This window comes from Gymnoscopelus braueri, assembly GCF_963280865.1.
Source record: "Gymnoscopelus braueri genome assembly, chromosome: 3".
Taxonomy (NCBI): domain Eukaryota; kingdom Metazoa; phylum Chordata; class Actinopteri; order Myctophiformes; family Myctophidae; genus Gymnoscopelus; species Gymnoscopelus braueri.
This window is the reverse complement of record NC_137612.1, coordinates 20,584,718-20,600,745: the sequence shown is the minus strand read 5'-3', so window position 1 is coordinate 20,600,745 and position 16,028 is coordinate 20,584,718. Positions and strand designations below refer to the sequence as shown.

At 40.0% G+C, this 16,028-nt stretch overlaps 1 protein-coding gene across 1 annotated transcript; it reads right to left on the bottom strand.

Annotated features, from left to right (window-relative positions):
• Positions 1-8,854: 8,854 nt before the first annotated feature.
• arfrp1 (ADP-ribosylation factor related protein 1) lies at positions 8,855-15,094 on the bottom strand. Its single transcript, XM_080424655.1, has 7 exons — positions 14,723-15,094; positions 13,876-13,963; positions 11,440-11,522; positions 11,034-11,115; positions 10,843-10,913; positions 10,600-10,700; positions 8,855-9,759 (listed from the first exon to the last, which is right to left on the bottom strand). Exons 1-7 carry the CDS (start codon positions 14,813-14,815, stop codon positions 9,672-9,674), a joined length of 606 nt encoding a protein of 201 aa, XP_080280781.1. The 5' UTR covers positions 14,816-15,094; the 3' UTR covers positions 8,855-9,671.
• Positions 15,095-16,028: the final 934 nt, after the last annotated feature.

Here is a 16,028-nt window from a genome sequence, read left to right as displayed (position 1 = left end):
AGGCTGTGGCACAAGGAAAGAAAAGAGTAGAGTAACAACAATAACTGCAGCAGAGCTATCATGCCACAAACATCTCCTGATAACCTGAATATCACCCATGACTGAGGTGATTATATTCTGGCTGGTCTAGTTAACAGTTTAAATGTTTCCCTCGTGTGGTTAGTGGTTAGGTCCACAAAGTGACCATTATCTGCTCCCCATATTAAGCCTTTCTTGTCTATGAGGCTTGATGATCTGGTATTGTAGCATTAACGCAGGCTCAAGCTACAGAAACTCAAGGGTGGCATGTCAAGACAAGGAGGTGCACATTTTCCTAATTAAGTCTTCCCATTGATTTTTCTTTGACTCTTATCCCTTTGTCATTTCATTGATGTTTTATGCATACAGCTTGGCTATACATGTCTGAGTGTGTGCCTACAGATTACATTTGGATGTCTCCACCTCTCCAAATGACATGGATGAAGCTAGAGAAAACAAACCTATAAATAAAACAATATAACTGTCAGGCTTGTGAGGAAGTAGCTCTCTAACACACAGGATTTAGAGTAGCTATGCAACGCGTTTATTGCCCTTATTAAACTACGGACATCATTAAAAGTTACAGAAGTCTGGTTGTTACAGCTATTCAGCAGTGTGGATGTGCATTATTCATATTTTCTATTTTAAAAAGTCTGGAATATACTGTATGGTATCAAGAGTTCTAGCACACCATTAGGTCTTTTGATGTATGACCTCACAAGGGCATGTGCCCTGAGCTGCCTAGTATCTCAGGGAAATAGTCAGATTAACTATGATAAACATCCTTAAATGAAAATTCTAATGCCTTTCATCTTTGTCTGAATTCTGCGAATTGAATAAAGAAGTCATCATGCTGAGTTGTCTGTGAGTTTCAAGTTATCTTTACTAGATCTTAGACAAGATTGAGTATGGGGTTTTCTGCAACAGGCTGCTTGCCAGGCAAGGGCCAAAGTACAAGGAAGTGTGTTGGATTTCGTGCCATTCAACCATTACCATTCATGCAGTTTGACCAGAACGACAACAGTGTAAATTTAGTGCAGTATGCATGCACTTCCTTGTTCGAAATGTAATACAATAAACACATGGAGCATAACCACTGTGTGGGTGTTGTTTTTCAGTATGCAAATAACTTCATTTTCTGCTCTACTGTTCTTCTCTTCTCAAGTGATGCAAATGAACATGATTTATAAAAAAGAAAAAAAACATGCAAACTTTCTGCCATTTGAACAAAGTGCAATATGTTACATGCATAGTTACTGTGAGAACTAATGGTGTGCTTTGATTTGTGATAGCTGAACTCATGTTTAACTGAAATATAATAAGTTGAGGACAGAGAACACAAGGTGCTCACATGAGATAAACATGGTAAAAAAAATAGTTAAAAGTATCAGTGGTGCTCCTGGATCAAACATCAAAGTAAAATTAATGCCCGAATTAATGCCCTCAATACAGGAATCTCTGTGTGTGTGTGTGTGTGTGTGTGTGTGTGTGTGTGCGTGTGCGTGCCTGCCTGCCTGCCTGCCTGCCTGCCTGCCTGCCTGCCTGCCTGCCTGCCTGCCTGCCTGCCTGAGTCAAACCAGTCAAACCAGTCAAACCATAATGATGTCAAAACAAGGTGGTGCCTCTTTTAGATGGGGCAATCCTTACATTGGTGCTTATGAGGATTATGGTCATTATGAGATGTAATAGTGGAGCTTATATATAAGAAACTGTGAGAAGGGAAAAAACACTATATAGTCTGGCTAACCAGTTTTTGCCCAGAGTACAAGTAGCAAGTGTGATGCTGACTTAATTGTCTCTGCCAGGCCAATTGACTCTATGTGGACAATTGACTCTGTGGCCCCATGGAAAGGATGTTAAAATAACTGACTTTTGGGATATTTTACTGTCACAAGTTAAGGCTTTGAAAACAGCAGAAAGAAAACAAATTAGACAGATATATGTTTTAAAAAATCACACCCAGTGTGAAGTGGGCGGTGTGGTCATCACAGTGGTCATCACAGTGATGGAAGCTCACTTTAAAAAAAAGTGGTTTTTTTAAGTGCATAGTCCTATTTATAGGTGATTAATTTCATCATGTGTCTTGCTAGCCAATCACAGTGCTGAACAGAGTCAGCCAATAGAGTCAGCCAATCACAGTACAGCTAGGGGTGTACTAATGCTAGGGGTGTACTAATTATGAGCCAATCACAGTACAGCGAAGGGTGTACTAATGAGGTGTCCCAACCCCACTTATAGGTGCGGCTACACCGCCCAAAAAGATGTAGTAGCACTACACAAATGTTGTATTTGGGCGGTGTCTGTGGTGGGCACGCAGATATGCCCATATATGGACAGAATGTGTGACGTGTTGTCAACACAATAACCTCAGTAAAGATGGGCAGGCTGTTAATAATTATTTGCCAGTGCATGGGCTTGTCGATATGCCCGAATACGGACATGTGCAAATTAGTGTTGACACATGCCCAAAAATGGAGAATCCCCATGTCAGTGCAAATTAATTATGCCCAAATATGGAGAATATAACGAGAGTGAAGCAGAAATCAGATGTCACTCAGCTCAGCTACCTATGATGCCAGTATTGTGACACCAGGCATGTCCATAATTGGGCATAATCCAGGCACTATGGCACATAATGCGGTCTATGCAAACATAGATTTATGGGCAGAATTCCAAGCTAGTAAACCAAAGTCCTTTGCACACCTTATCAGCTCAGGGACAGGTGCATTGGTAGCAGATGTTTAGATATAAAAATAAAATCATCCGCAAGAAAACCTTTATTAAGGCAATGTTTCATGGACCTTCCAAGGCATGAGATACCTGAGGAAGGCATGAGATGCTCATCAGGGCATCTCAGATGCCTGAGGACGGTTCATGAACATTGCCTTAATAAAAGTTGTCTTTATTGAGCAAGTGAAGATGGCGTGCAGGTTATTTCTATTTTATCTAAGGATTTCAAGCTAACAATCAGCTAGCTAAAAGCAGAGTAAAAACGGTGTAGCAGCTGCAACAGCTTAAAAGAAAGGAGGACAGGTTTGTAGTCTCATATGGAGGGGAGAGAATCATGTGTCACACTTGTCTTGTGACTGATCAGTAATCACTTCCTCATTGTATTTCCAGGCATGGGTACATATTTGTGTATAAATGTAAGGCTACAAGCACAGTACATTGTAAGGGTAGGTCTGTATCCACAAAGGTAACTGTAGGCTATCTATTATGTCATGTTGTTTACACACTGTAAACACTGACTTCACGTTGGTGTTAAAGATCCTGATCTTTGTTGTTATGGCCAGGTCTTTTGCGCTCCAAATGTTTTTTAGTTGGAGGTAAGCTACCCTGGCCTTGCCAATCCTGACTCTCACATCAGCATCTGTTCCACCCTGCTTGTTGACAATGCTGCCAAGGTAGGGGAACTCATCAACCTCCTCCAGCACATTCGCCTTCCAGCATGATGGATGAAGTGCTGGCAAAGTTGACACTCGGGACTTCGCTCTTCCCTCTGTGGATGTTAAGACCAAAGGCGAGCTGAGTTAGCTGCGATGGTGCTGGTCTTTTCCTGCATCTGCTGCTGGGTGTGAGAGAGACGGGGCAGGTCGTCCGCAAAGTGCAGATCATTAAGCTGCGTCCACATTGTCCACTGTATGCCAAAAATAGACCCTTACAGGTCTATAACTCTGAGAGTGTACACTCAGAGTTAAATTAACTCATAGTTAAATTAACACTATTCACACAGTGAAGATAAAATAATACTAATAATACTAATAATACTACTACTACTACTACTACTACTACTACTACTACTACTACTACTACTACTACTACTACTACTACTACTACTACTACTACTACTACTACTACTACTACTACTAATAATAATAATAATAATAATAATAATAATCATATCAAATGGGGATCCATGGCCTAATTCATATCAAACTGGAGGTCCTTGAAATTAGAACGGTAGAGAATCACTGGCCGACTGTTGAGTGAGTTAGGGTGCGTGCGCTGGGAGGTCATTCATTATTGAGATGCTCATCAGGGTTCAGCTCAGCAGAAACAGGACACATAAATCTCACTGAGCAGTGTACTGAATGTTCTCTCTCACACACTCACAGGAGCAGGGTGGTGTGTTAGATAACGGAGTAAGGCTGGGCCCTATCTGCTGGTGTTCTTCAAGGTGCAGTGATTCTTTTGTGTGTGTAAAAAAATAAGTGTTAAATAGCTCTATATTCTGTCTGCAATCATTGCTAGAGTGTTTGTTCAGTAACAGGGATCTCCCTGTCTCTCCAGCTCTATTAACAGAAAATACACTCTCAGGTCCGGATACCAATTTCATCCAATCAGGAGAGAGACCTCAAAGAGGTGAGAAGGTAATAAATGGGTACCCTTTCCTGATTGGCTGAAATTGGCAACCCCCCTGAACATGTTTATTTAAAAGATGGAGAGAACAGCTGTTACTGAACACTCACAAACTCAACAGAACAAACGTAATGTATAACTAGCAGAATAGAGTTTTAACTTTTTAACAAAAAATAAAGAGAAAAAAAACGTTTTGTTTTAACCAAACAATACCACTAATTTACACTACCTTTAAGTCACATGCCCGTCGCCATGGTTCCCTGCAGGGAGCTGTCTGCTGTCTTACAGCCTATTATAGCCTTGGGTGAAACAGAGCCGCCTTAGGTTGGTATAGCTATAGCACAAAGCTAAATCACTCTGCTTTATTGCAATTCTATTTGACCTTCTGCTCCTCTGGGGGTAAGACAAAACCAATTTGCACAGATGGACTCTTTGCACAGACCGTTTTTTTGTCGTCGCATTACAGATATACTGCAGGTGCGGGCCTATTTTGAAGAAGGAAGAAAATTTGAAAAATAGGTGGCAGAATTATATTTCTGTGGTTGGTTTATATACGTGTGTGCATTCACAAAGACCAAATACTCAACAGAATGAGTCAGTGATGAGTGTGCAGGAAAGAGGTCTGTTTACTTTGAATCAATTAACTACAACTGCATCATTTCATCTGTGTCATTCTAAGCAGGGCAAGATAATTGCTAGCTACTGTAGAATATTTGCTGAAAACCTGAAGAGTTACAACTTTGAAAGTTGTAGGTAAATGTGCCAGTCACGGTTAATTTGCAGGCCTCTGTCAAAAATCTGCATACATTCTGAATTCCTTCCTTTTTCTTGTAGCAAGCAACTTCTCACAGTTGCTTTCTGGGGAGTCTAAACAGTGCCTCCAGCCTACAATGTATCTAAGAGGAACATATAGGGTATAAGGGGAACATCATTAACACAAGGAGCAGGGATTGATTAATATGTTATTCAACAGTAATACAATAAACATAAACAGATAAATTTTTTGGCATTGATAATAGATAGTCAACCACAGCGTCATTACAATGGTAATTTACTGTATACTGTATGGTCTACTTTATCTTTGACAGTGTGCCATTTTGTAATAGAAAAATGAGCGTGCGCACACACACGCACACACAAGCTGCGACGCGTTGTGAGGTTGTAGATCTGCTATTTTCAGTAAAGCTATTTAATTTAGAGTGAAAACAGAAAAGCCACTAGTATAGAGCCCTGAGGGGTATAGTGGTTAAGTATATGTGTATTTACTAGGGTGGTGATGATGATGATGATGCCCTCAAAAGTGGTATACTCCATCCAGAATACTCCTGACAGTCACTATGTTGGATGCTGGATGGAATCACCTGCATGTGGCACCAACAGTGTACCAGTATTTAGTTTGCCGCACTGCATGCTCAGTGTTGCTCAGTCCTGTTTTTATTATATTGCTTCTACAGCATCTACCGTGCTTTATGGCAGACGTTTAGACACACCTTAACAGGATCAGAAAATAGGCAGGAAGATTTCTATTAAAGGAACAATAACTGCTCTCTCTGGAAGAACCCATACAGCTTATATTAGCTGTTTAAGGGTATGACTAATGTACAGTATGACTTTGGCAGCATTTCAGTCCGCATTCAAGTATCTATGTTGTAGTTCCAGTTGCATCTGAGTGAGAAAGAGAAAATCCCAGTCGCCATGACAAGCTATAAAGATAGACACCATCTTTGTAGCTTTATGCTATCTCCATCCTTAGAATGACCTAAAGCACCACTTGAACAGTTCTAAATAAACAACCCTATCATACGCACACATTTAACTGCCGGGATGAAACAGATTGTCTGTGTCAGATGCTCTGCTCTTACCTGACACTGTGGTGGCCATGGTTCCTGTAGGTGGAGGAGGAGGAGAGTACAGACGGATGTTGCCGGATGGAGGAGAGGAGAGAATGTGAGGGAGAAAGAGGAGGGGAGAAAGGGCTGGGCGTTTGTCTGTGCTCCTGAGTGGTGCAGTGCACAAGGCTCAACACGTCACTCTGAACAATGGGCAGCCAGTGGGACTGTGTGTGTGTGTGTGTGTGTGTGTGTGTGTGTGTGTGTGTGTGTGTGTGTGTGTGTGTCTGTGTGGTAGGTAGAGGGGTTGCAACCTACCATCAGTAAAGAAGGGTGTGGGGTACAAGAAGACAGGCAGCACAGCACAGCGCGCTCGCACACACACACACACACACACACACACACACACACACACACACACAGTTACAACTAGTGTATATCATTTCCCACACACATATTCTCCAATCCTTAGGATAAAGGAGCGTGACAGAAGGAACAACCACACTTCCTTTTATTATTAGCTATATTCAACATATTCATACTTTGAAAGATTTCCCTAAAGTATGACATAATGACTTTAACATGAATTAAATTGTGTCTATATGAAACTTAACTTTACCCTAACATCCATTTTGTCATCGGTTCTGTTAAATAATTATTTTTTTCAAACATAACACTATATTACGATATCTTTTATATTAATGACCTTGCTGTTCCTTATTATACAATAAATGAGGAAAAAAGTCCCTCCTGTGGTGTCTGGTATTGGAAGGTTGACCGTAAGGAGGGTGAGTAAGGAGGGGCCAGTGGGGGTTATAGGTCATCTAGGCTGACAGCACAGGGCATGACTCACTTCTTGTGACTCAATGCTATAGATTGGGGATAAGATGCGGGCAGTCAGAATGACGCTGGAATGGATTGGATGCGTTTGCATTTTAAGAGGAAATCGTGGAAGGGGATTTTTCTTTTTACCAAATCAGCTTCAGAGAGATGAGCATATACAAAATGCCTAGAGTGTTTTTCTCTCTTTTATCAGTCGACATCAATCTAAACTAAGCATGTCAAAGGCAGCAGTCTAGCCATTCCAATTTGGTGCTGCAAGTCACGGTTCAATTAAATTAATCACATAATATCACCGTTCCAGAGACACTATTGATTTACCGCAACATTCATGGTGCTGTCACCCATGTATGAGGGCAATGGCAATGATTTCAAATGGCTCATCGATTCCTGCTCAAATCGGGTGGGTTTTAAATAAACCAGTGAGGGAAACTGAATAGTCACCTTTTTAGCCACCACTATCCAATGCTAGGTGTTTCAGTTGTGTCTGACTGCCAATAGGACGAAGTTGAATTGATACTCTGGCTGGACATCATGAAAAAAAGACATCCTGAAACATTTCAGTCCTGTACAATGTAAATTAACTGAGCATTACTTCAAAACAATTTGCAATCTTCAGACATTTTCATCACATGATGGGCATCATGGGTTATTAAAGTAGGCTATATATAAGTCTATTTCTTTGTCATGTACATGATATGTTACTTAGACATCAAATTATAAATACATGAACAATATTTCTTCGACATGTAATTGGGGGGAAAGCCTTGTAAACATGTGTTCAATGTTTTAATGTCCATCTAGATGAATATACCAGCGTCATACTTAATGTAATTTAGCACATGTATTACATCTGTAGTCTGTAACCTATGGGTGGGGTAAATAAAAAAATCGGCAATGGGGATAAAGAAACATTAACATCAGCATCCATCCCCCTAGCACGACCTCTAATCCATCAGAAAGACTGTCACCCAGCCAATGCATTATTTACACCCTGTGCTGCTTACTCTATTCACAACCAATCAGGATAAGGCTGAGATTCTCTTGTTTTTCAGAGATCAGCATGAGGAGACACTAATGTAGTCTTTTATGTGCCTCACCTCCCAGTGAAGGTTTGCCATTGTTGGATCCATGCCAAAGAATGATTCAATGCTGTTTGACCTGTATACTGTATGTTTCAATTTTCAAGTCATCAATTTCACTCATAATGCAGGATAGGCCACTTCACATATAAATACCATTACAAATTTGTTTCTGATTCAAAACTCTTGTCCATGCAAATTGACATTGAAAAAAAGTGATGCATTAAAACGAAGGCTTTTAGGATCCGTGAGTGGGAGAGGTTATTTTGCCATAACCCTGTGTCATTGATTCAGGTTTATGAGCATGAGCAACAATTAAGGCCTCCGTGGAAGTAGCAGTAAAACATCCGGTTGACTGGCAGGTCATTACTAGCGTTCTTCTCCTTTAGCGAATCATGTTGACTGGACAGGAAGCCACGGAAGTAATATTTGAACCACATATGCGATCTAATGTCTGAGCGCAGTGCATGCCATTAATGTACAGTAATAAAGACTCAATGCAATTCTTTGTTCCATTGTTTTGTTTTCTGGACAACACTTTGTTTTCAATAGATGTTTTCCATTTTCTGTAATAAATGTAATAATTTCCAACATTTAAATTATTTCTTTTTAAACACCTCCCATCAAGGACACGGTATGAGACAAGACAGAATGATACTTCAAACCTCTTTTGATTTTTTTTCATTAAAATAAACTGGTACTTCCAAGTAGATTTCAGATTAAAGATCATATGTAACTCAAGACAAAATGTATATACCCACACTGGTTATAATGACAGGCCACACTCAAGAAAAACTGTAGTCTAGTGCAATTCAGAAATGACAAATAGTTTTTTCCTTTTTAGATTTATTACAATAATATTCTATTCTTCAATGAGGACATCATTTCAGACTTGCTATACATCAAGTTAAACTTAAAAGTCAGTATAAAGTGATCCACTACAAGCCACTTCCAATGATAAAATTAGTATTGTGTCCATTAGGCTACTGGAAAGGGGGCCTTCTTTGTGCATTTAGTAACTATATATAGCGTTCCTGTTAGCCCACAATTTGTAGTGTGGTCCCTTTGCATAAAATGCACAGAAACCATTCAATGCTCATATCAAATCCACCCCAGATCCGCTGTATAGAATAGATTGATGACAGGTCCATAGTTCAATATTGTAACACAAAAAAGTGAAAATGATCTGATAAAATGTAGAAAATCACCAAACCTTGAACGAGAAAAGGTTTAGTGGCAAAACAAAAGTGAACACATCCTTTGCACGCAAAGCAGGGTAAAACAAAATACTGCTTTGAATTTTTTTTACTTTTCAACCCGGTTGGTCTGATATAAACTGATATAAATATCATGCCACTCAGTCCAAAAGACTCATCCGATGGAGAGACTTCTCGGAGCCACTGCAGAGATGCCCAAACACAAGGAGACAGGAAAGATGTTCAGGCTCCAAGGGTTTAGCTATATTGAAAGTCTTTAAGGAGGAAAATCACAGTCACAAAATGAGTGTCAAGAGCTGGGTGTGTTTGTTGTCAAAGATGTCCTCTTATGTGATGTCCTTCTGTCTCGGAGGCCTGTGGATATTCCTGACCACACACTTCACCATCCACTCGATGCCGTCATTGACCCCTTCCCTGAAAGAGAAGGTAGTTTCTAAATGAAGACGTGGACATAGAGCAAGGCAATATGGACAATAAAGTATCATGACACTTTTGACCAAATACCTTGATATTTATATTAAGATTTTTCTAATATTTTCAAACATATTAAAAAAATAGCCGATCTACAAGCTCACAAAGCAATTTAAATTTTCTTTGAAAGTATAAAATAGGCCTTAAGATAACTAGTCTCAAATCATGCCAATGATATAAAACTACCTACTGCCCAATTTGCTCAGTCACACATGCACGGTGCACACTCTAAACTCTTGTGAGTTATATTATGGCTAGTCTCTCTTGGGACACATTGTTGGCTCACACAATTTTCAAATGCTTCTTCCATAGTCTGTGCAACGGAAGCGCTGAAAATGCTAGGAAGCGGGTGTCCACTTTACCCCCACTTCCCTTTCGTCTTTGCAGTGACTTGTCCTACTTGCTGCTTAGCAGAAATGGAAATTCAAACATATTTTAAATATATTTCAAAATGTATTTACAGAAATGGCCAACAGATGACAGCTTCCCTTCACGGCTTTCAGGAGGTGTAGTTACAGACTCTATAGCGTTTGAACATTGTGCAATAGCTGTCTGCATGGCTTGAGAGACTATATTATGGCCATGCAGCTTTTGAGGCAGAAGTGCACTACTTTGGTTTTTGAAAAGAGAAGCGATGACTGAGCTCACAAAGAGTAATCCAGTCAGACTAATTAAACTGGATGTTTTCACCTTTATCCTGGAAGAACCATAGAACCTTACCCTGTCAGGGCAGTGCAAGGCTGCACTAGACAATCTTATCCTGGAAGAATCATAGAACCTTACCCTGTCAGCGCAGTGCAAGGCTGCACTAGACAATCTCGCTTTCCGATCTTTGGAGCGCAGTCGCTAAAAGCCGTTTTTATATCTGGCACAGATAAACAGTTCTGGGAAAGGAAGACATGACAATGATTAAAGACTAGAAAAATTAAGTAGAAATCATCAACAAGACGAGGGCTATACTGTTTACAAAGCATTTAGCATACTGAATGAATAGTTAATGCCCAAAAAATAAGGGTGGTACTGTACCGCTACATCTTGCTTATTGGCCAGCACGAGAAGTGGAACGCCCTCCAAAACCTCGCTGCTAATCATTTTCTCTGGAAGGAATGGCAAGTCTTGTCAGATCCAAAAAGTATTTTGTGCAAACACACACAAAAACATCTATTTATCTGTCTGTCTACACACACACACACACACACACACACGATGATACTGACCAAAGGCTTCCTTTGATTCTGACAGACGCTCTTCATCAGTTGAATCAATCACGTAGATCACTCCATGGGATTCAGCGTAGTACTGAGAACAGGCAATAAGGACATCATAATGTGATAGACTTTGAAGCAGTGACATTTACAGCTGACTGGACACCGCTTGCAAGGACAATTTGGGAATCAATAACAGAGTGCAGGCATTACAAAAGCTACAAAAAAGGCTGGAGTCTTATGACGAGATGTCTAAATTGACCGATTTCCAAACTGTCGAAACAGAAAAACAAAAAAAGAAAACAGGCCAAGCATGGTTTAATTCCGTTCAGAAATTCCAACAATATATACACAGATTCGCCAGTATGCCAGGGTAATATGGACAATATGTGACATACAGTAGCAATTAGCAACTTACTTTGTCCCATAATGACTGAAGTTCATCTTGTCCTCCAAGATCCCAAAACATTAGACGAGCCTTGCCCACATCAATTGTGCCAACTGTGAAGGGTGATTGATTGGTGATGGATTAATAGGTTTACATTGACAGAGCATTAGAGCATACCCAGAAGCAAGATAATCTGCATAATAATCATGCTATAATCATTTATAAGTGACCGTAGCACCTTAGTAAGTTGTTACCGTCCCCACGCCGTTACATTTGCACATGTCCTCTGCATTTACCCATCCTAACATTAGGAGCAGTGGGCACCATTAAGCGCCCGCGGGGCAGTTAGGGGTTTAACCCATTAAGACCTCAGGCCGATTCTACGAATGCCTTCTGAATCAGTAGTTCTCAGACTTGAGTAGTTCTCAGACCCCCACATTGATATATATTTGGCCACAGACCCCCATCTGAAAATGTTTTGTGCCAGGAACGCCCAGAAGAGATGATTTGTGTGTTAAAAAGAAAATCAAGACTTTCAAGATTAAAAAACAAATAACAGATGTAAAAGGTTGCAGCAGGGCACGAAGAGACGCACTGTGAGTTTTCTGAAAAACATATGTTGTTATATACATAGCTAAAATCTAAATGACACAGATGCTTTCCTGGTTTTAATGGGTTAAAGGAGAATTCCGGACAAATTAAGTGTTATCTTTCATGTCTCGTTACTCACCTAGCGACGTAAAAAGTGGCGTTCTTTTTTTCCATATATTCCCCTGTCGTCATTTTTTAAACACCCTCCGTTGTTATAATGGGAGCGAGTGGGTTAGTGAAGTTCGTCTATTATAACCGACGCAATGTTATTTTTTTCTCTACTACGATTCATTGTAGAGTCTCATGATAGTCAAACATGCGCTGAAAATTCCTGCGAGCCTGCCGTTAATGGCGAACGATTTAACACTGGATGCTTGTTTCTTTCCAGAACCTGGCAACTCGTGTTGCCAGATTCTGGAAACAAGCAACCAGTGTTATAATAGTGTTATAATAGACGAACTTCACTAACCCACTCGCTCTCATTATAACAACGGAGGGTGTTTAAAAAATGACGACAGGGGAATATATGGAAAAAAAGAACGCCACTTTTTACGTCGCTAGGTGAGTAACGAGACATGAAAGATAACACTTAATTTGTCCGGAATTCTCCTTTAAGTGTCTTGCTCAGGGACACTTCGACACTTCGACTGGGCAGACCGGGGGGGGGGGGGGGGGGGGGTGAACCGGTGACCTTTTGATTCCCTGAAGGCCTCTATTCTCCATCTATTCAGCCATGCCCACCACCCCTAATACTATAGGCTTGGTAACGGGTACAGTGGGCACCTGAGACCTCTGGGCACCTTACTCATTGATTTATATTTATGTAATTCATATTTTATATTCATATTTATTTTATAAATGGTGGCCAAATAATTTACATAAAATATATTTTAAGGCCCAATATTTCTAAATGACTACAGATTGCAAAAAGTCTGTGGATAGCCAGTGATTTTGGGCATTTAAGAAGTTGAATGGTAAATTTAGGTCTGGTAATGATGTACCACACATGTTCAAATCATGTACACTTTACATAACAACTGCAATCAATCAGAAAACCTTTCCGACCATTTTCCAAAGCATACATTTATTCTTCATCTTTTACATTTAGCTCACAGACTACCGGGAGCAGTATGGGTTAGCGCCCCAGGCTGTGTCTTCCGTGAGGAAGAAACCCAACAAACCCACGGTGAGGACTTTAGGAGGGCCATTCCAGCAAACCGTAATTGGAGCTAATACCATTAGACGGCCCAATCTAGTGGTATCGGCCCAAGGAACCATCACGCCAGAAGGAAATGTTTGGATCGGGGCGGTGCAGCGGATCTGGTGCAGCGGATTTGGTACAGCGCTCAGGTCATGGACCTGGTGAGACGAAGGAGGAGCCCGGCCAGGAGGCCACCCACAGAGCCTAGTCCCTCCACGTGCCAGAGCCTCCCCGTGTTCAGGCAGAGTAGTTCCGGAGAAGCGGACTGAGTGGCCCTGTCTTTCCCTATAGGACTGACCGTGGGTAGCTACCTGGGATGTAAGTTGGGGCTTGATCAACCCCGGCTGGGTCACCTGGGCGAGGGCGTATGTTGCGAGACCCGAAACACCCTATGACCCCAGGCTACAACACTGATGATACATCCCAGGTGCATCCATGTGATGTATTCTTTATAGTTAGAGGAAGGAATAGCCAATTTAACACTGAGCAGGTGCCCAGTGTGCCCACTCGGTCTGTATCCATACTATATAACACATATACTTTATTTGGATAGCACACATAGCATAATACCATGTAGTTCAATAATATCCCTTAAGTTACAGAGAAATACAAAATAAAACGACAGAAATAAAATGTTCTAGGCTAAAGATGTAAAATGAAATGGGTGAGCTTACTGTTCAGGCCAACAGTAGTGGTGATCTTGGACAAATTCATTCCTTTGTAGTTCTTGCTGAACTTAGTTTTGGTCTGTTCTAGAAAGGTCTGCAGGGAAAACATGTGTTTAAAAAACAAGTGTGTCATGTACAAGTTACATTACAAGGCATCTTTATTTCACAAATCATAACACTATACTGCAGTGGTGGAACAAGTATTACATTTGTTTTACTTAAGTAAAAGTATCAATATTGCGATGTAGAAATACTCTGTTACAAGTACAAGTCCTGCGTTTATAAGTACAAAAGTATTGGCATCGAAATATACTTAAAAGTACCAAAAGTAAAAGTATTCATCATGCAGAATATCCCGTTTCACAAGGTATCATTATGTATCAAATATATTAAAACCTTTTGAAAATAGTAGATCTACAAATTGTAGATCGGCTATTTTCAAATAGCCCAGGTTTAAATAGGGCGGAAGTGGTTAATGTATGTTTTATAATATAATAATACAAATCTACAAAGCAACTCGTAACTAAAGTTATCAAATAATTGTAGTGTAATTGTAGTACAATATTTGCCTCTGAGATGTAGTGGAGTAGAAGTAAAAGTACCTAAAAATTGAACTTGAGTAAGTGTAATTAGTTACTTTCCACTGTTTTCTTACCATCTCAACTCATACCTACAAACCCAGGATGGGTGCAGAGTAGACATTTCCCAAACAGCATTCTACATAAAATATACTGTGCTAGCCTTGGATCAAGACTATCATAGATGTATTGAATCATAAAATACATATATGATAGATAGTCTGGATCCAAGGCTAATACTGTGCAAACTAGCCAATAACTTGACAGCTACCCACCGTTTTGCCTGCATTATCCAGTCCAAGGATCAATATGCAATATTCGTCCTTTTGAAACATGTACTTATATAACCCAGAGAGTAAAGTATACATCTTTGTAAACAACTAAAATGTAAACAAACTCGCGAACTCTGGCTAACGTTAATTAGCTACTTCAGCTAGCTCTGTAGCTCAGCTGATACGCGAAGAAGCGGCCAACAAGAGGAGATACGACTGCTGCTCATGACTGACCCAGGTTAGCCACACCGGAGTATGTTCATTTATGAAGGTTTAAAGTACATAAAATATGCTGAGAATAAGAATATACAGCTACTTTCCAAAGGATGTTTCTCTGTTCTCTTTTTGAGCCGTGGTACTGTGCTGCTGCTACGTGTAGTTTAAACCGGAAGTGAATAATAACGGGGAATTGTGGGAATTGAAGTTCTTTTGATTGATTGAATACTTTATTTAGAAGTTTGCAGAGAAAAGAGCACATGGAAGTACAGTTCAAAATACAAGGCCAACTAAAAAGGATGAAAAACCCAAAGAAAGCCTTTCGGCTTGATTCAATAGGGGTCCTCACGTACTTAAGTGAAGTCCAGTGGTTTGTACTGTTGTAGGCTTCATCTATCTTCATCCTTCCTTACCAGGATTGTGGTCAGTGCGTACGTGTGTGTGTACATCCAGCCAGTACTGTATGCCTATTTCCTCCGAGGTGGAAAGACTGGTGATGCGAGGTTACTGTATGCCAGCTCGTCTCCACCAGACCAGTTGTTTTAGTTTACATAGAGTCCAGTGGTTATTGTGGGATCGCTAAAGCGATCACACTACTGTTATCTTCAACAACGTTTTTGGTACAGTTTTTTGGCCCCTAACTAGTCCTTCATACTTTTAGCTACAAACTCCGTTCCAACTCTACAACGTTCGGCCTACTTAGGACATATCGGCTACCATTTGAATTTTTGAAGTCATTTGTACTTTTAGAGATATTTCACTTTTTACTTCTAAAAAACTCCCATTCATTTCAATGGAGAAATTCATACTTTTAGCTAGAAACTCCGTTCCAACTCTATAACGTTCAGTTCAAGTGACTAAAAATACTTTAAAGTAAATACCTTGAGTAAAAATACTTAAGAGTACTTATATTGAGTAAAAATACTTAAAAGTACTCAAAATGAGTAAAAATACTTAAAAGTTGAAAAAAAGAGTAAAAATACTTAAAAGTTGATAAAAAGAGTAAAAATACTTAAAAGTTGTAAAAATTTGTAAAAAAATACTTTAGAACCTTTAGAACCTTTCAAACCTCTAGAACCTTTAAAACATTTTA